At 42.5% G+C, this 21622-nt stretch overlaps 1 protein-coding gene across 2 annotated transcripts; it reads right to left on the bottom strand.

Moving 5' to 3' along the window:
• Positions 1-563: 563 nt before the first annotated feature.
• On the bottom strand, positions 564-12722 carry LOC113149374 (sine oculis-binding protein homolog A-like). Of its 2 annotated transcripts, none has more exons than XM_026341472.1 (7): positions 12386-12722; positions 9615-9744; positions 9125-9322; positions 8605-8756; positions 7286-7381; positions 5134-7083; positions 564-2908 (listed from the first exon to the last, which is right to left on the bottom strand). In XM_026341472.1, exons 1-6 carry the CDS (start codon positions 12476-12478, stop codon positions 5143-5145), a joined length of 2610 nt encoding a protein of 869 aa, XP_026197257.1. In that variant the 5' UTR covers positions 12479-12722; the 3' UTR covers positions 564-2908; positions 5134-5142. The 2 variants fall into 2 exon arrangements, with proteins under 2 accessions (XP_026197257.1, XP_026197258.1); XM_026341473.1 differs by having other exon boundaries at positions 5134-7062.
• Positions 12723-21622: the final 8900 nt, after the last annotated feature.

Raw genomic sequence — 21622 nt, 5'->3', positions numbered from 1 at the left:
AATAATAATAAATTGTTATACTGTCCATAATGTTGACTGTGCTTTTATTTTGGCATAATGCCTTGTATCCGGTGCGCTGCCTTTCTTTGTGTAACTTTACAAACATAATGTCCATGCATGTTCCCCTCTTCCCTGAGAACTATTAGGCTCTTTGATGACCCCAGCAGTTTTGGTCTCTGTTCTACCCCTGGAAAGTTGCCCCAGGCGGAGATGCCACTGCCCCCTAAAACATCCTTACTGCTGTTTCCAACAAGCCCTTCGGAGCCGGAATTCCTACTCTGTTGTCTAATTCATTAGTTTTACCGTCACTGCACAGAGACGTGAGCAACTTTGAGTATGTGAGGAATGCTGATGCGCTGCTTTGCAAACACGTTGGCACTAAAAATAGAAATTTACAGGGACAGTTTGGTAACTATCCCTTTCTGTATCTCAAAATCAGCATAACTATTTTAATGTGTATCAGATATTTGACTACTACATCATCATTTGGCAATTTAAGAAACATAAAACTAAGAAAAAAATAAGAAAAAACTCAATAAAAATACACCAGACACTTCTTTACTCGTCTTTTTATTTATTTTACTTTACAAAGAGGACTCCATCAAAGCTCCTGGTTACTGAATCTATACTGAAATACAAACAATGTGTGAACAGTGTGTTCAGACAGTGGGCTAAATGTTTGACAGGGGAGGTCAGAAAGTGCTGATGTAGTTCAAGCAACAACAGCAAACAACATCTCTAACACAAAAGTACGATTTGTCAGATTAACACACAAACTGTATCACAACAGAAATGGCAATGATTAAAATGTGCAATAATACCAATAATGGCAGTCTTAATAATAATGTCTCTTTTGGCCTGTGGCGTCATAGTAGAGGGCCACTTGTTGACACAGCAGCTATTTGCATGGAGCGATGTCATCGCCAACTCAAACAAGCTGTTGAGTCCCCACTTGCCAGACAAGGATGACACTGACATAAAGGCATGACCTGTGGTGAAGATGTAGGCTGGAATGAGTGGGGAGACGGTCAAAGGGATTGCCTATGTAAGCACACACACACACACAAGCAATAGATGATAGGCATGTCGATTTGGAATGATGGTGGGGGGGCCGCGTTTAAAGTTATTCTAGGAGTAGGTATGGATGACTAATTTTCCTGGGGGACTGTTGAACTTTACATTAAGAAGATGCTCAATGGACAAATGAATGCGGTCTTGGTATGACACTGCTGTTGATAAAATAATGGTAGCTATGTCGAGGAAACTTAGCACAGGATCTCAGTCAGCGGGGACTGAACTGTGCTGTGTAGTCAAACATGTTTCCGCAGAATGACTATGGGGCCTCTTTGGTGCTTTCATGTCATAGAGGGGCAAAGTTACAAAGGCAAACACTGCTCTCTGGTGGGGATACAGTATATGGACATAAAGACAAGGGCCATTTAAGAGCTTTGACACTCACCAATACAATCATCAAAGAAAAGCAAACAAAGAATAAAGCACTTTTTTTTGTGAAAATCTACAAATGCATCATCCATAAGTTAATATAACATCAAATAGTATCTGTATAGAGTTCAACTAGAAAAACTGAAACCTTACAATTGAACAAGTGTTGACAAAGCCTCTAAGTGATCTAGCTGGATCAAATCTCATTAGGTATCCCCAATAGTGGGAACTGTAATACTGATCGCTGCATACTACAGCATTTGACGGTTGAGTATAATACCACATTTGGTAATATTAGAAACCTGTTTTTTCTGATCATAGCCAGCAACATAAAGAAAAAAAAAACACAGAATCTGAATCAGTTCAACTGTCATATGCCATGAATGTTCAGGATTTTAATGTTCCTTAAATATGCATGGCACTTAGTGCTAAAAGTGATTCTGATTCTGATTTGCTATTAAAGCTTTGGCAGATCAGGTGAATGGTGAGGGATGGTTTGAAAATCACACATTTGTGTACCAGCGTCATCAGGACGAGAAGTGTTCACAGTCCACCTCAGCTACTGTGTGTCAGTAGGTGTCCCATCATAAATGTAGTTTTACATTGTTTTAGAGGAGGATGACAGAGCATCCCCTGTCCTCAGAGATTATATTGTTCTGTCTGAACAGACTTGCCAGACTCTCTCCCAAGAGTTTCTCCCCAAGGATAAAGTCTTAATCTCAGCAGATTTTCTCTTCCCCCATTAATCAAGCGAGTTGAGTAGGGAATCACAGACGATCAGTTGTGAGGAATCAAACCTCAGAACTAGTGTGTGTAGTGTGTACCGTATTTAGATTGGGTGGAGAGGTGAAGGAGAGACGGGCATACTATATTTCTGGCTATTGGTCAAAAAAATGAAAAAAAAAAGCTCCTGAAGTCTGAGCCCCAGTCGGCCAGGTAACCCAAAACCTGGAGTGGGGAGTCAGCGTGGGATATGGGGAGAGGAACAATGTGGCTCTTTGTGCAAGCTGGGCAGAGAAAACAAACCGTTTCCCCTGGAAAGAGATCATATTCAGGCTCCATCTGAGAAGACCACACAAGGCTGATCAGAGCTGTGTCTGCAGTGTGGAGCAAGAAGAGGAGGAGCGCATCTGGGCAGACACACTAACCCATGCACACACACGTAGACACGTCAGGACAATGTCAGACAGGGAGAAGATCTGAGTTGCTCCATATCAGGCGCTCACTGAACACAACAAAACACACAAGCCAGCAATTCTGTTTGGTCCGAGACAAAATGTGTGACTGTGTTGTGTTCTTCCCCCCTCGTTGACTTAATGTGGCCATCTGGACTGCTTCCTGGGTTGGCACCGTGCGGGTGGGCTGGCAGGCTGAGGGACAGGCTTTAGGGTGCTCGCACTGGCGTTGTCCACAAGAGGGCGTGGCACTGAATCTGGCACTGGCATACAGTGTTTAAAAAGGGAGCCTGTTCATTAGGTGGAGAGAGAGAGAGAGCAAAAAAATATATAAAATACAAAAAAAAAAAAAACAAGAAACATGAAGAGGGAGAAAGAGTGTTGAGGTGTTATAACATTTTTGGCTGATTCCATGCTATTTCCATTTCTACAATATCTAATATCAACTCCTCCTGCTATGGACACTCATTCCTTAATCCGCCTGTTCTACATAAACACGGAGAATGAAGCTTTTACTCATGTCAACACTCAGATAACTGTTGCACAGGGCACAATCAAACCAAGAACATCTGGCCTCTTTCTCCCTCACACAGTTACACAGGCTTTCATTCAAACGCACATATTAAATGTAAACAGACACACACGTAAAGGCCAAACCAGGGTTCTGTACTCCCTCTGTCCCATTGCGTTTTAGTTTCAAACGCTCAGCAAATACCCATGTGGTGGGATCAGATTACATGGGGCTATAAAATATCCCAAATAAAGGCAAGGAAAACTGAGACGAAAAAAATGGGCTATTTCCTGAGGTGAAATCCTCCACTTGGCTATAGATTCTGTCAGTGTGGGAGATTTTTTGAAAGACTTTTAGCAGTAGAGACAATAGAACAGGACAGCCACGTTCGGCTCAGAGCACAGAGGTGGCCAGCTAAAGTCATACACATACGGGCAGCCAGCTCCCATTACACACAACCCAGAGCCATAAATCCGTCTGCACGACACGAGCAGCACACTGTGATTTCATATGTATTGGTTACTAAGGGGATGCATGAAACCACAACAAATGACAAAGAGGGAATCGCAAACTCATTTAGTGAAAGGGAATCTTGTAATGCTTAAGCATAGGGTATAAAACATAAAAATTTATGCAGTTATTTTCTCTATCAACAGACATAACTTTTAAACACAATTATTAAGGTGACCCATGGCCTTTGCTTGGAGCAGAATACAGAGAGAGAAGTGGGGCAGCTGAAATCTAAACCATCTCTGCAATATCAGCAGATTAATCTCAGGGCATACAGTAAAATTGTAACGTGATCTCATTATGGCGAGATACCAGCGGGCGAGGACCACGGGTGGTGTTACAGCCATTTGGACTACCGATCAGGCAAGTGAAATCAAGAGGGCTTTTGATTGGTCCAAGGCAACAAGGCTTTTTTTTTTTTTTGCAGTTTAACAACAACATCTGGTTGGCTGTGGACAGCTGTGGTGGATGAAGAGAGGGGAAAAGGATTGAAAAGGGAGAGAAGAGTACAAACACTGGAGAGAGATGAAGCAAAGCCAAAACAGGGTGTCACTGTGACATATGTAATCCGATCGCCGTGGTTCTGCCTCTGTGTTATCTAATGCAGCCCAAGAGCCCTATGACAGCATTGACTTTGGAGTCATATTTAGTCAACTTCACTTGATCTGTCTCTCTGTCTCTGAGTGTCAGTTTGGACAGACTAGCTTGCAACCTCAAGGTCATGATTTTCAATCATCTCCCCTTGTCCAAGACAATGAACCTACTGTCTTCTCATACACTGCAAACCGGATAGGAGCTTTGGCTAATTGGATAAAATGTAGAAATCTCTGTCTGCTTCTTAAACAGACACACAGTCACATATCTTGGCAAAGCTGGACCAACAAAACAGGCTGCCATGCAAACAAAGCATTGTGACAGTCAGGCAGTGGTGAAGTGATCACCTTTCAAAGTGACTCTCACTGCCTGTGCCCTCCACCTCTTTCCCCTGTTGTAACCTTAGAGCACCGAGGAGTGCCAGGTTACTGGGATTCTCTCTCTTTGGCGCCATGCTGTTTAGTGACCATGCGCATACTGTGAGACCTGTGATTAAGCTTGCCCTGTGTATGTGTGAATGTGTCTAAGTGCACATTTTCCAATCTCCAGTTAGATGCTGTTTAAAAATAATTGCTGGTTTTTAAAAACAGCATGAAATAACTCATGGATGAGGTTTGCCACATGGAACAATGCAATGGGATTTAGAAAGCCTGTGTAAATAAAGTTAAAATCAACTTGGTATCCTCTTAGATATACAAAGCAATGTCTGAAATGCTTGGATAAACTAAATCCCACCCATTGGCTGCTTGTTTCCTGTTGTTGCAGATGTTTGAATGAGTAAAGGAAGTACAGCAGTTGTGGTCCTTCTTCAATGTGAAACTCAATAATAGCAGATACAATGACAGCTGGTGAAAGCACTACTGTCTGTACTTTGCCTTGCCTTGTAATAGAATCTCTCACCTTCATCCTCTACTTATTCTGATCTCGGATTCGAAGGCATCGTCTCTTCAGAGCTGGCTCCATGTCTCCAGCACTGGGCATAGTAGCAGGGCTCCGAAGGCTACCCTTGTCCCTGAGTTTGGGCAAGAGCAGTGGGGTGGTGGTCCCACCTGTTTTTGGCGCTGTTGGCAGGGCGTAGGCATGGTCCTCATCAGGAACATGGGGGTCCTCTCCTACATCCCCTACTATTGTTAATGGTTCTTCTGACTGACTAACAGGATCCTCAACCCGCACTGAGCCTACAACAGAGCACTTGTTCTCTTTGATAGCCTCCAGCTCACTGAGTGCAGGGTCAGGTTGTGGTGCCTGTACTCTCTGGGGTAGGGAGGAGTCTGGACTGGCAGGCGCAGACGAAGACATCCCATTTGGACCGTGGTCCTGAGATTTCATGACAGAGGATGTGGCATCATATGGATGAGTGCTCCCCGTGGGGCTGGGTGGGGTGTGTGAAGGTGGAGGTGGAGTGTCCTGGTGATGGTGAACAGTGTCATGCGAGGGGGACTGTGGTAGAGAAGGGGTAGGTCTGATGATATACTGGTCATGAGGCACTGATCTGGTGCCCTGCCCAGTTCCTGATCCCCCCAGCCCTGATAGGTCCACCACTCCATTGGCACTGGGCTCCAGTTTCACTTGAGTCCTGTGAAGGACCCTTTGGATGACTTGTCGGTCTGACTGCTGTTGCTTATAATTTGTCAGGCCCTCTGACCCTGGGATTGAAGATGGAGATTCATTGTACTGAGCCCTGGGCGAGGATGTACCACTGTGGGGTGTGGATGCTGGGGATGGGAATGGCCTCTCTGATTTAACCCAATCTGAGTCCCTTGTGGTGGGGTCACTTAGTGAGGCAAAACCTTGAGTCAAGACTCCACCCAATTTATTGGCTACAAGTCTGCAGTCCCCTTCAGGGATCCCTGGAGATGATGGCCTCTTAGCCCTGGAGCTGCCCTTGTCTGACCCCTCTGGGACAGGCTGGATTACTCCTCTGTGAGTTGGAGTTTCCAGAGTTGCCTTAGAAGTGATTGGAATGGGGATAGGGATAGGAATAGGGACAGGTAGGGGAACAATGATGGGATAAGGCACCAGGACAGTGGGCTGAGGCAGGAGAGGGCTAAAGGAAGGGATACCAAAGTTCATTATTGGAGGCATTGGGACAGGACCTCTTGGCAATAAGTTCAGAGGAGGGGAGTGCAAACCAGGAAAGTAGGCTCCTGGAAAGGGATGCATCAGTCCAGGTGGATTCATGGAAGAGGAAACAGGGGGTTGGAGGTGAGGAGAGTGAGGAGGTCGGTGGATAGGACTGGAAGGGGGAGCTGGGTGTCTGGGAGGGTTGGCGAGGGGGCTTTTAAGGCCCTGAGCATGAAGTGGGGGTCTAATGAAGGGTATGGGGATTTGAGATCCTGGCTGATGTTCTAGAGGTGGCCGAGGAGGACCTGGGGGAGGAAGAGGAACAGGGTGTGGCGACATCTCCACAGCAGGTGGAGGTGGAGGAGGCTGGATGGGTCTCTCCAGGGTCCTCAGCCCAGAGACAGGGAACTTGGAAGAAGAATTAGATGATGCCTCTGAGGAGGTGGATTCTGTTGATCCATGGATTAATGAAGGCCCTTTAGGGGAGATGTTTCTGTGGCGGCCTTCCCCTGTGTTGTTGCTGTTGCTCCAAGACTCAGGAGTGAGTAATTTTTGGCCAGCCACACTGCTGTCCACCCTCGCCTCCTGAGTGGTTCTACTTGGGCTGGAACTGGTGCTGGTGAGAGCTGCACGGGCTTCTCGGTAGAAAACATCCATCTTGTACTGATTCAAACACTTGGTGCTGCAGAACTGGAGCCGTTCCTCACCAGATCCAAAGTCCAGGTATTCTTTTGTGTGACGGACATGCTTGCACCAATCACATACCTGTGGCACAGGTGAGAGAGACTGTGGGGGGTCATTGAAGTGACAGAATACAACTGAAAACATTAAGATCTTTGTACAAATAACAAGAGGCAGACTTTGCACACTCTCTTAAGATAAGAATGCAAGCTACGTGTGTTTAAATCTGTTTAATCTTGTAATTTCATAGCATACTTATTATACTTTAGATTCTAAAACAAAAGAGACATTCATTGTGTCCGCTTACTCTGACATTGCTGTTTATCTTCAACACCAGTCTGGGCGAGTCCTCTGTATGAGGGTGCTGAGGGGATCTCTCACCATGGAGGTCTTCATCTCTGGCCTGACAGGGGAAAACCACAGTCTGATACACATGACACGAACTACTGTGAAACAGTTTGTCAGTTTGTGTTGAGATGTGAGTTCATCCTCCCTCTGATGGATTAATTCTCCAATTCATTATGATGTTGCTGCAGTTGCTTTAAATCAAAATGTCATACTGCAATTACACTGCGGTCATGAAACCAAATTTGAGCTTCTTACATAAGTGAGAAAAATAGCTTCAAATGAATTGCCTTGTTATCAAGGATAGAAATAGTTAGAACCAAGGTACCAGACTCTAAAGGTCAGAACAACAAAGGGAAAACACTGTGGAAATAACTGTGAAATAGATACGATTCTACAACCGAGTAGGGAGATAATGCAGGTGATGTATTGTCGTATTATTAATGGCCTTGACAGTATTAATATGGGAAATTCCTCTTGATTCATGTAAGCTGATCTGCTCTGGATCTGAGTGCTCCCCCATCTCTGTGACCCAATGAGTCGTGTTGAGTTACGAAACATGAGGCAGCTGAAGGTAAGGTATGCACTGAAAGTGGACACCTCGCCCCAGGCCTCTGGCCTTCCTTTCAGACAAGCAGCAACAAGCCAACAGCAATGCTTTACTCCCCGCCTCCAAAAAACTAGATGGTTTGTTGCACGCAGTCTGTTCAGTCCTCCTTTTTTCCCCTGCTGTTGTGTGAATAAACCTAACACAGTATAAACAACAGGGTGAAAGGTGATATAGCTGCTTGTCACCCTGCACCTTTAAAGAGGGTACATCCAAGTCACAATGAAGGGTGAAAAATTGTGGCAATGTGCATGAGAGTGGTTCCCCATCGTTGTAGCTGTCCTGTGCTCCAGACCACAGTCACTTAATGGCCGACCCCTCTTCCATTAACGCTGAAACTGATACCATGTATCCTCTGCAAACTTTGACCTCCCACCCACCATTCCTATAGTGGCTCCTCTATAATAACTAGAAAGTGTGTTCTCAGAGACCGCAGCCCACCCCCTATTTACCTGCCACAAATCACTTGATACCTGGGTCTCAGTGTCACAGCTGGCACATACTTGCATGTGTGACACACTGCTGAACTCAAAATCTTCCAAAATATAATGACACATGTACAAACCTTTCAACACCATGTAGATTTCCAACATGGAGTTACCACAGCTAAATTGTTGCGACCGCCTGCAGTGATACTGGTGTGTTTCTGCATTCACTTTTCATTTACCACTAACCTTATTGCGTTTGAAGTAGGCCCGTCTGCAGGCAGCAAAACACTTCTCACTGCAGAAACTCTTGAGCTCTGAGCCCATGCATAGAGAGTAGCGTTTGACACCTTCCTTCTGGCACCAAACACACACTATCTGCACATTCTGTACATCTTCCACTGCGGTGGGAAAAACAGAAGACAGAAGAGTAATCTGTAACTGTGATTTGCAAAACGTGGTACACAGCTTTGATAAGGTTCTACAAAAGAGAGTATGACAGCTGGGTTTAAACAAAGAATGACATGGATGTTAGTTACAGCTATTTTAACAGTCACATCTTTATAAATATTTAATATTTGTGAAGAGCCAAAGCTTAAGTAAATGTCAGGAGGATCCACAACTTGAAGGACTCTGCACTGTGTGTTACTGTGTGTGTGTGTTAGCCAACAGTGAATATTTTGTATATTTTGTGTTGTTGCACACTGAAATAAAACAATAACTGAGATTCAATGTTGATGATCATTGTGTGTGGTTCGCAGCCCACTACCTGTTGATGGCTTTATGAGGGGGACAATGACAGGGGCACTCTTGTGCTCCTTAGGACTGGTCAGGGATGAACTTGTTGAGGAGGAAGAGGACGATGAAGAAGAGGGGACACTGGCGGACTCTCTTTCTCCGCTCTTCATGGCCAGAACTGAGTGACTGACTTTTGCGTCCAGGCTCTTAGGTTTTGGCAAAGAGTTTTCTGTAAGACATGCAGATAAGTTAATGTTGTCACTTGGATTTAGCATGTAATACAATAGCATAAATTCACTGTTTGTTTAACATGATATGTTTTGCACCTGTAATAACTCCTTACACTGATTGGGAAACAATAGATGTATTTGGATGAATGCAACTTGAGATGTTGCTACAGGACAGTGTGTCTAGCAAATTTGAACAGTGACTCAGTGTCTGCACTCAAACCTGGAGAACCTGTTAGTTAGTGTAAATTTAAGACTGTATTCCAGCAGTACACTGTCGACACCTGCCCTCACCTTTTAGCACAGACACATGCTGACGCCTCTCTCTGTAGTTTCGGATCTCGTTGGCTTCGGAGTCTCTGAGGTCTACCTTGTCATAGCCGTACCATCCCAGGAGCTCGTTCATGGTGCTTTCTGCAAATGTCTGCATGACAAAAAGAGGCAATAACTGATTAACGTTCTATGTAAAGTGATAGGGAAACTGAGCCACAGCCTGCCTGCAAATGGGAAACTGTGACCATGTTACAGCCCAGCATCTTAGGGTTGTTAGTGGAACTTTTTATCCTATGTTAAACATAATCAGACCTTCCTACTCTGAGTTTAAGCGAGGGATTCTTTCTCAGCCCCGGCCCTGTTGGAGAAATGAATACAGACACAGTGGAGTACAGTATGACACTTTTTCCATGATGTATTCAAGTTGTTTACCCTTGCTAAATCTGAGACGGAAAGGTTTAAAACCCAACACCAGTGTGAAATCTATGAATCATCCTTTGTTTATCTCTGGTAATTGAAAAAAAGAGGGAGAAAAGAAAACTGTTCTCCACAGATGGGATGTGTGGTCCCGTTTTTTTTTTTTATTATGACCAGATGAAGAAAAAAAAAAAAAAAACAACAAGAAAAAAACGAAATACAAAGGTCTCTCTCTTTATCCACCCACCTCTCTCTGTGGTTTTGGGAGAACCGGATTGGAGGAGAAACTTGATCCGGAACGGGCAGAAATCAGAGCGGGACACCCTACACCACAGCGAGGTCCCACGGTTCTCGGAAATGCCCCACTCCTCTCCCTTCTTCCCTCTCCAGTGTCCACCACTCTCTCTCTCTTTCTCCAGCTTTCCCTGTACGTCCCCTCGCCTCTCTTTCTCTCCTCTGCCCCCGCCATCTTCACCATCCTTCCATCTACCCAGCACCTTCCAGCCCTGACACCCGACACAGCACTGCTTCTCACGTTTCACCCTTTTCCAGCACAGCCAGTCTGCTGTGGTGATGTTGTAGTGCTGTAGTACTGACTGCACATTCTTTCCCCTTCTTTCCTCACTCCGACCTCTAGTCTCCACTAGGGCCTCAAAGAAATGGATCTCTCCCTCGCTTGCTCACTTTCTGCTGTGTGTGTGTGTGTGTCTGGGAGAGTGTGTGGGTGAGTGCAAGCAGTGGTATCATATACAGCTAAATATGCCTAACGTTGATTAAAGTTAAAGTATCCGGTATCTGGTGCTGCACTTGGGTCTGACGTGGAGGGAGTAGGACTTAATGTGGTGTTGAAACAGATGTATTACAGAGACAACATTAGGCTGGACCTCAGCTGAGCTAGAAGTCAGTCTGCTGCCCGCTGTCCTGTCTCTCTCTCTCTTTCCTTACATTTACATTTTGCATTCTCATCATTTGACTATTAAAGGTGCATATCTTGGGGATTGTATGTTTCCCATCATGCCTAATTTGGGTATTGTGGTGTTCTCCAGAGGGAGTATACTAATGGCAGCTCTCCTATATGCATACAGCTCAGTGTCATCTAGCCTTTCTGTTTTCTTGTTAACGAAAGACGGGCAATTTTTTCTTCACCCACCCTTCCACTTCCCACAATGTTGTTTTTGTTTCTTTTTGGCAGTTCAGACAAACATCTGCTTTGTGAGAGTGACAAGCCATATCCCAAACCACATAGAGAGTTGCAGCCAAAGGCAACAAACCGGGGCTGACCCTGAGATTCAGCCCGGGCAGGCTTACATCAAGCAGGGATTGCATTTCACATGTTTTGATTAAAATTAGTTAAGTTGTAACACAACACCTCCCCTGGATATCAAACGCTACAATCCAAACCACTTACACAAAAAGAGCACATTTCCTCTCTCACGAAAGGCCAGAGTCTAGCCCCAAAAAACTGCTTGTCTTTTTAGATTTCTCTCCTTCTTGAAGGAGCCTCAGATATCCCTTACTACCAGAGTCAACAGTCTCAAATAGCCAGTGTCCAAACCCAAACAAAACAGACAATCCGTGGATTAGTTTCCATGCAGAAATAGGCTCATAATGGAGGGAGGGCAATCATGTCTGTTACTGTGATTTAACTTATTACTGCCTGTGCTGTGACTGACAGAGCAGAGATTTTTAAAAGACAGCAAACAGTTGTATCCTGGTGAGTTTTGTGTGGTGTTTGCATCCTTCGAAACGGTGTGAGAGTATATTAGTGCGTTTAGAAGTGAGCAGAGAAAGGCCATTTAAAGGATACAAGTGCTCTCTCTAATACAATGTCTCTTTTGGAAGGCATGAGAGCAAACCTCTGTGGTACAGCAAGTGTGCGCGCCACAGGAGCGAGGAAGAAATGACGCACATCTGGATCTCCGCTGGACATTACAGCGAGCGCCTCCGGCCACAGCTGGCCTGACATGGCGTCACTTGAAGCCAACCTACTCTTCTTCTTTCAATCTCCAACAATCTCCCACTGTATGTTTGTGCGTTTTCTTTTTTAGATATCTTTAGACATACAAAAAAATATTCATTATGAATTCTTTTTTTTTTTCCCCAGGGGATCAAATCTTCTTAAGGCTCTTTCATAAAAGCCCGCAACTTAAAATCCTCATGAGCCATGTTTGCATATATAACAGGCGCATTACTAATTGAAAACAAACACAGTATGTGTGTGAGCTAGTGTGTTGCCAGCATTGATTAGTGCGCAGTTTGACTATCGCTGGGCTCTGTGGGAAGACACGGTGCGTAAAAAAGTTATCACTCGGTCAATCACAGGTCTCCCTGGATTAAAAAAAGAGTCTCGCAATGACACGCACACTCACTCTCACCTTCATCTCCTGGTTGATCTCCCTCTTTACAGGGTGCGCGGGTTTCCTGCTGCGTTTATTTTCCGGTGGTCTCCCTTTCTCCATCTCTGGCATAGTCCTGGCCTGGCTGGATCCAATCCGGATCAGTGTTAAGTGTCAGCTGGAGTAGTTTTAGTGAAGTAGGTTAGAGTGAAAGCTATCACTCCCGGTGACAGCGGCTGTCATTCCCGGACGACTGAGTCCCTCATCTGGGGCTTCACACCATTCGAGTCCACTGAACATGCGTGCGCTCCGGGCTGGGGGCTCCACCGCCGAACAATTCCTACTCTATCTGCTCCACCACTGTCAAGTTTGTACCTGTACCCAAGATGCGTCTTCCGGTTGGGAATTTCAAAGTAAGTTCTGAATGACAACCTTTAAAGTGGTCATAATGCAAAACACAACGAAGATATATAAGAATAAACTTGTGATACATGGTGAATAAATGAATAAAAAGAAGGTGAAAATGCTGTAGTTGTTTGTCACAGTCGAATTCAAAACAAGCAAAAAACAAACAAACAAAAAAATTAAAAATAAGTTAATAATGTAGATTACGCGAGGAAATCCGACTCGTCGTGGGCATGTTTAGCTTCATCACATTTGCTCTACAGTGTTTTGACACACTCAAAGAATCGTTCGTGCTCTCTGTGTGCAGCTTGACCCTACCCCTGTCCCGATAGGGATAGGAGGGCCCTCTGATTTGATGTAACCCTACACCTGGCGCCCACCCTTCCCAAATCTCAACAGATACATTTCATAAGGAATGCAAAGACTGTGTTTTATCTGAGGGACACAGTACAAACACTGTCTGTGCGCTCCGTCTTAAAATAAAGAGATGAAAAGAGCGCTGCGAGTCAAGTGATACCATGGCAGAATGTTTGGAGCTTTCTCAAATGGCATCTGTTTGATCACTGCCTGACATTGTGTGTATTTGTGTAGGCACTGCACAAAACACCTGAAATATCCACGTTTGGTCCCTGTGGAAAAGTAGCCTACCACATGTTTACATTTACACAGAGGAAGGTGTGTGTGTGTCCTGAGTCTGTGCGCAAACAAGAGCTGTCTAAAATAAATCGTTTCCCCATGGTTGCAAGTTATAAGCACAATATAAAATTGCTCTGCTGGTAATGAAATGTGTAAACCAAACTAGTCTCTATCATGCAGAACTGTCACTTGGTCGTGAAACCACATGCAGAGAAATAAACAGGTAGACAGACAAGCGAGGGCAGTCGTGTTGTTTCAGAGCCTCTCTCCTCCCTATCTCCTGCCTACCTCTGTCTGCTCTGGTTGGAGGAATCCAGGGACCACGTTCGTGTAAACAGAAACCCGATCTAGTGCACAGGGCTTGGATTTCGCCCCCTCATAGACTCGCTGATGACACCCGATCCGACCCGGCTTTGGGAACAGGGCTTATCTGATGCCTCACAAAAGGCCCCTCTCTCCGGCTCTCCATAACAACGCACATCTGGTGCCTCTGCAGGGAGTGCGGTCCCTTTAGGTTCCTCTGGGGGTGAAGGCAGGGATAAGACTGTCTCACCATTCCCTCAGAAATCCACTTACACAAATGACAGAGGGCTGGAGACTGTATTTAGAGGTCTCAAGTTCCAATCCTCAATCCTGTGGAGTGAATCATAAAAGTTGGCTACCTAGTGTATCTCTACTTACTTATTCCTTTTAGAAAGTGGACATACTCAGTAAGTTTAAAGGTGATTGGAGATGTTGGTGTCTCTCTTCAACATTAGTATGGGGTTAATTGTGTGTGTGTGTGTGTAGCCACCATTTGGGGGCGATGTCCACCCACTATAGTTTGGAATAGTTGTGCCAGTAAATGTAGAGTGGTTCATCAGGTTACATGCTCATGTAGGCATGGTGTTGAGGGCGTCGTCACCTGGTCCATTGACCAAATGGACTGACCTGTAGCTTAGTATGTAAACCTGTTTACATTTGACATTTCCCCTCAACACTTAGACCCAAAGGACAGATTTTGACCCTTAGGCACAGATAGGTAGGCTCTAAAAGGACCTAGTGGCCCTTGCTCAGTATTCAATTAACCACCCATGATGCTCCCCTTGTTTAATGATGCTGTTTATTTGTGCTAGTATGTATATAAGCAATTTATATTTAATGAGCCGCTCTTTAATGAATACCAAAGCAATTAAAAGAGAAAAAAACACGGCCTGTTTACCAGTCATTCATTCCACAGCTTCATTTTTGTATTTCATGCAGCTTTCTTGTCATCTAATGAGAGCTTTAAAGACAAGGATGCTAAAATAAAAAATAAAGATTACTGCATACTTTCAACAGCATCAAACTGCAGCTGTTGGCTGCCCTGTTAACCTGTCAGCCGTAGTAAATAAATAAATAAAAAATAAATGAATTATTTTCGGTCTTGTTCAAAATAGCACTGGACACTAGGTGTCCCTGTAGCCACATGTACTTACTTACAGTGCTCTGCAGAGCCTTCAACAGGTTGGACTCACTCACTAGTTTGCATTTTATGTGTTTCCCACTCGGTTTTTGTTACTCTTCTACCAGAAAAAAAATGAAATAGATGATGTGTCCTATTGGAGGGGGTGCTGACATTTCAGTAATTAGAAACCCAATTATTGCCCGAACCAATGAAGAATCAGTGTTACCATGGCAACAGCCGGCTGAGAAGAAATGCCAGAGAGCCGCAGACTCTAAAATACAAGAAACCCACGACCCGAACGGAGCATGCGCGCTTAGCTGAACCCCGCTCTCCCTAAATGTTTTAATAGCCTCCTGCACTATAGTCTGCAATTCCCTGAAAAATAAGTCACTGCTTTTGTCCTCGAATTTCCAGCGGCGGAATCACCCTCCAGTGCTTTTCCATTGCATTTCTGCATAACTGTAATTTCCACCATGTTTAAGGATCCTACGTCACAGCCCCTCAGCCAGTATAAAAACCTCCCACTGAAGCAGCATCTACATTAGAGAGGAGCACAGTCTGTGGGCAGTGTCATCCATCTGGCCAAATTACTGCAACTATTTTTTTTTTCAAAAATAAAGGAAGAAAATAGAAAGAAGGAAAATGTACAAAATGACGATTGTTCAACTTGGAGTGATTGTTTCCATTGTATGTCTATCAACACAGGTAAGATGAGATTTATATAAAGTTATTTTTGTTTTGTTTTTTATCTTTTGCAGCTATATAAAGTAGTGTTCATTAGCTGGAGATATTATTTTTATTTTCTTTACAGATGGAAGTTATCTATGTGGTGATGAGTTATTTGGCTTTAAAGATATAAAAGCATATAGTGAGTGTTCATGTCAGGTGTTGTGATGGTCTAGACTACAGGAGACTAGACTACAAGCTCTCATGGGAAATTAAATGATCAAGTCAGTCGTTTTCTAAAGTGCCATGTCTTTAATTAAACTACATTGCCAGTCGTTTTTTTTTTATTTTTGTCTGTTGATTGGCTTGTACCTGTGTGAATTAATGATTCAGGCTCAGTGTATTGTCTACCTGTGCAAAGGTGGAGTGGGAATCTAAAGTTACGTTTTAGGTACGTGTCCCAAAAGAAACCTGACACGTTTTTGCTGATCAGCCAGTCATTACACATCACTGGCTGCACAAGTAGTTAGAAATAAATGTGTAAATATGTAACTAACTCACTGTGTTTTCGAATAGGTTCTAGTTTTTGCCATAATCTCAGGAACCTTCATTAAATATCATCAGTTGCTTTCAGTCAAATTATTTTTACAGAATAAAGTGACATGTTTTGAACCCTCCTCATTCTTTTATTCTGCGCGTCTTGCTTTTTTTCCTTCAACAGGTGGTTTCACAGAACAACACCATGACAAGCCCCACCTCCAACCCCAACAACACCACCATGGCCACAGTCACCTACAACAGCTCGACCAACTCCTCCACTCCTACCGGAGCAGGCGTCCTGCTGCACGCAGACATCTTCTCTTTCCTTGTCCCCATTGTAATGGCAGCCTCGCTCCTGCAGTGCTACTGTTGAAGCCTGGACCCTACAGGCCCCCTTTTCTCTAACTCATGACTCCTCCGATCCCATCGTACCACGCAGTCCACCCTCATTCATCTTTCACAGAGACCACAACATGGATGGACTCCACAACTTTCTTCGTTCTCCTCAAATAAAAATAAAATATATAATTCAAGACATTTAATATATTAAAAGGGATTTCAGCTGGAGTTTATCACCAAGCACCCCTCCCCTTTTCAGTCCCTTGCATGGAATCAAAAGGAATGGTGGTGCACCCAGCTCCCCTTCTGGCTTGGGTTTCCATAGTCTCACCATCACATTTCAGAGATGCTCAGGGCTGCGGTTGTCATGTCACACGTCTTGATTGAAATGCGGACCACTTGAGTGTACAGAGTTTTTTTTTTTTTTTGTTTTTGTGGCATCAGTTCCACTTTGCAATCAATATCAGAATGGTTTCTGTCTGTTCAAATGAAATCTCGCACAAACAGTAGAACACTTTTAAAAACAAAGTTAACAATTTCAGTTGGGTTTTTCCTTATTTGGCTCTTCAGTCTTTTTATTAGAAATGTCAAAGAGACGTATGTAGCACATAAATTGTCACAGGACATGTGTCAGTTTTGCCTTGTGATTTTAAAGATTTGTGGTCTTTTACAATGAGGGTTTGATTGACACTTTATCCCTTTTCATCCGTGGGTTAGACCCAGGACAATGACTGTATGTATAACCTTATGGCGAAGGTTAATGTTAGAGTTTCCCCCTTACAGTTTATATTTTGTATAAATGGAAATATAGTGTTTATTAATTTGGGTATAAGGTAATGGAAGAAATTATAATGTAATAATAAATTATGAAAACAAACAAATGACTTTTGTACCTGCTTCTTTTGATTCTTGTTGTGTCTGTGAGAATTATTTTTAATCAACATATTACAGAAAGTCTCGTGTCCATCTATTTTGAATTTGCATGGCTTGCTATCCACAGAATCACCTTGGGTGTGGTGTATTATCATTACTGAGCTGCCAGGCAGTCTAGACAGGCAGCTGCTAAGCTACAGGCTACAAAGATTGACTCAGCATTCTCTGATGCCCCCAGTGATCTCCTCTGGATAAGTGCCAGAGCAGCACTGACTAGATATGACACAGCACTAGCCTCTAAGATAACATGTACATAGCCTAATGAAGCCTGCTTACAACATTGAGACCATTATTATTCTCCATGCACAGGGGAGAGAAGCTGTGTAAAAGCAGAAAGCTAATCAAGGGTTTGAATATCATGTCTTTCAGCTTCTGCATGAATAAAGATGAGTTTAAAGAATCCAAAGGGGACACGGTGTCATATTGGATTTGGTTTTTGAACAAGTTCACGTTTTATTTGTTATTTAATTCTGTCTAGTCCTGTCTATGTCCCAGTGTTAAATTCTCCAATTCTCCAATATGCACTAATGAGAACGAAAGACCAACTTGTATTTAGTACTGTGCCGAGATGAATGCAATTAATCTAATGAGGAAAGCCAGACCCTATTCTGTTCTATTTTACAAGCATAACAGTGTCAGGGAACTCATCCTGGGGTTTGCTGTTTTATTAAGGACATTTGAAGCGTTTGGGAACAAAGCTTTTCCAGTTCTCACCCTAACTTTCAATTTGTCTGTTCCCGTTTGTGTAGTTGCTTTAAACCTTACTTTGTGTTTCTCACTCTTTTGTCAATCAGACAAGTAAAAGTTGATAAAAAAACGTTACAAACAAAGCTTAAAACATTAAACACTTCTCTATGGGAGTGAGCCATGTGAAGGCAGAGTGAGTAGCGTGCAGCTCGGAAATGCCTCCGCACCAGTAAAGCCAGCCTCATGACTCATTAATCCAGCCTATTGTCTCCCAATCCCCTCTGCACTGTTAACCTCTCCCCTCACAACTCCATCTCTCGTCCCTTTTAACACCCCTTTTTCTCTCATCTGTCCATTTGCTGTCCTCCACCAGGTCTGATAAATCAATGTGGGTTGTGAAAAATATCATTCTCCTAAATGCTGTTGAAATGGTTTCATAACAGTAAAAGGACAATTGGGTTCTTTATTGAAAAAGAATAATCTTATTGTAATTAAATGAGGATGTGATTCAATTTACTCTAGGTACATAAAAGACTAAAATCTAAAAGCTTTTTTTTTCTGCATCACTGCCAACCTGAAGAATCTACATCAAAAGCCAGTCCTTCATTCAGTTGTAAAAATCTAATTTCTTTATGATATTACTATATAAAAATACTTTATTATTTGTATGGCACATGAGGTAAAATTGTTAAACTGAAATCTGAAATCACTGAAATCAAAACACCTTTTCGGGTAAAGTAAATTGTAGATTTCAATACATATAGAACAGTATTGCACAGTACTGCTTGCAAATATGCGAGTTGCACTTTAGGTAAATTATATGATAATCATCATCATCAGGTCTTTCAGTTATGGGAGATGAACAGAATGTCACAGACATCTGTATAAGCTTTGCCTTCAGTTTTCCTGTAGTAACACTATTGGAGTGAGGATTCGCTATGTAAATAAAATGTTTACATAAACAAATAAGTATTAATACTTGTATCTTTATTTTTAATCCTTTTTGCTATTCAAATAAAATGAAAATTTTGAAATATTAATATTTGACGACTGTCTGGCATGGATATTCAAATTCAGAAATGAATACAGAAGTCTTTCGCTAATGAAACTATTCAGAAAGACATTCTCTTAAACTCAACTTATAACTCACATTGTGCTGTGTATTTTTCCATTATTCACTCAATGCTATTTATTCTGTGAACATTTAATAATAGTGGACATCCAACAACGATATAGGACATAGTTGCACGGACATTTATGGTTGAGGTAAATACGACCACTAACAAGCTCTGAATGAGTATGACTTCGCACTGCAGCCCTAAACAGCTTTCCTAGTGATAGTAATAGGTTACAGTAGAAGGCCTAGGATTTTCCTCTGTTCTCATCTCAGCACAGTGTGACAAAGTACTCATTTGCATTAATCCCTTGCTGCCATTTTGCTTCCTTAAACCGACTGTCTTTTGAGCTAAAATTAGAAGTAAAAGGTTTTATATAAAATTAGCCTTTGGCGTTTAAAACACTTTTAAAGCAGGTGGTTTCATTAGTTTTGACCACAAGTCACTGACACATTCACATGAAGCCCCTTCCATTAGTCAAAGAGTTGGCTTATGTAGCCTGTTGATGAGTCTGTGGTGCATGTCTTTGTTCATCTATTGTGCGTTGTTACTTCTGACTTTTCTGAATAAACCAGAGTGGATCCTTCCAGTAACATCATCACTTACAGCATGGCACAGGGATTTGTTTCCTGGCAAGACCCATTAGACAAAGACTTTCAGCATCACCAGCTTTCATGATGAATTTAATAATGTTAAATGAACTACATATAAAAGTCAAAGCAAAAGTCACACAAAGAAACAAATAAAAATCCTTTTCTTCATATAAAATATGGGTTGATAGGACCAGATCTCCCAGATCTAGTCCAAGGCATCACTGAGCTTCCGTGCAGCCCGGGGTACAACCTGGCAACATTAGATGGACTAAACATGCTGGAGGTAATTTTATAGGGCTCTGACAGTGCTCATCTTGTTCTAGATGCAGATCCTGTTGATGGGTTATGGACCTTCTGCACCTCTCCTAAAGTAACTGTCTCCTGCAATATTCTCTCTGCTGTTGAGACTGTGCTGGGAGACACAGCAAACCTTCTGACAATAGTAAGTATTGATGTGCCGTCCTAGAGGACTTGGACTGACTGTAGGGTCCAGGTATCACCTCATGCCACCAGTAGTGTGTTTCTTCAATTTAATTTAATTTCTTTAATTGCTACAGCAGTGTATTTTGTGTAAATACCAGCAAATTAAAAGCTGAAATTATCAACCGATGTTCATTTTTGTTCATCCATAAGCCTGAATGACATACAGTCCCCGCTCCTCTGGTGTGAGGTGTGTCACCCAACAGACCTTTAATCATTGATTGGTTTTATGAATTATTCAGACTGCTGCCAGTGTTGTCACACAATGTCACACACTGCTCTACTTCCAACTCACGTGGGCGCAGTTGATTAAGGCCTTTCATAATGTTTCTTTGTTGTGTAAAAGCAAGTGCTGCGATCACATGGTCATATTTATAACATAATGTTGTGAAATGGTAGAACGGTGTTTTTGCATGCACATGTTCAGCATTACTCCGTTTAACATACAAGTGGACGTGTGTGTGTTTTTGTGGTAAAAATATAACTTGGTAGTCATAGTTCTGTCAATACTGACCAGGTCGGTTTGACTCTCAGACTAAGAAACAAACAATCAGACTACCACAGGTAGCTTGTTAGAGAATTCATCTATTCAAATCAGATCCATTTACAGATATATAATTATAAAATCCTTTTTTCTTTAAAATCAAATGTATATTTTTGTGTGTAGCTTCCCAAGCTTAGCTTCCACTCAGGCCTGGAGTTTGTTTTGGACTCATTAATAATTCAGTTTACACCTCAGACACATGACTTGCGGTTTGGTGTCACACCTGTCGAGCTCTGTGCTTGTTGCTTAGTGCCCGAAACACTCAGAAAAACAGGCTGAGATGGGAGATGACTAGGGTAAAATGGTTTAGGTCTTGTTTGTCAGTATGTTCCTGTATAGTGCTTTGGTTGCTTGAACTAAAATTACACACAAGAATTACTTTATGATACACTCATTAAACCTTTAAGCTTTAAACTGTAAGTTGAAACTAATTATTTAACAGCTAATTTATTTACTAATATTTTATCAACAATTTAGTACATGTATTGCTGCCACAAACTGCATTATAATCTCTCTAAAAATTCGTGCATTTTTTTCTAATTTTTTCCTTACAAGCACTTAAGCATCATGGAGACCGTGCCCTGATGTGTTAGCAACAAAGAATACTGTCAAAAACAGATGGAAGCACCTTCTGACACACACATTCAACTTCTTAATTGCAAATCACCTTATTCAAATGAATAAATGTAAATTTTAACGTCATTCAAGTTGATATTTTATTGTCTTGACCTTTAAATAGCATTCAGAATCAGAAATTGTTGATAACAGTAGCTTAAGGTAATATATCTTGAGATGACTGGATTATTATGGTCCAGTTTTTCAGTCTTCCAAACTGTTTATGCAAATCATTTGATCATGTCTGCACTCGACATTTACTGTTCTCTCTTGAGACATTTTTCTCATTTGCCAAGT

Source organism: Anabas testudineus, chromosome 24, assembly GCF_900324465.2.
Source record: "Anabas testudineus chromosome 24, fAnaTes1.2, whole genome shotgun sequence".
Taxonomy (NCBI): domain Eukaryota; kingdom Metazoa; phylum Chordata; class Actinopteri; order Anabantiformes; family Anabantidae; genus Anabas; species Anabas testudineus.
Note: the sequence above shows the minus strand (reverse complement) of the source record. Positions and strands in the feature narration are given on the sequence as shown.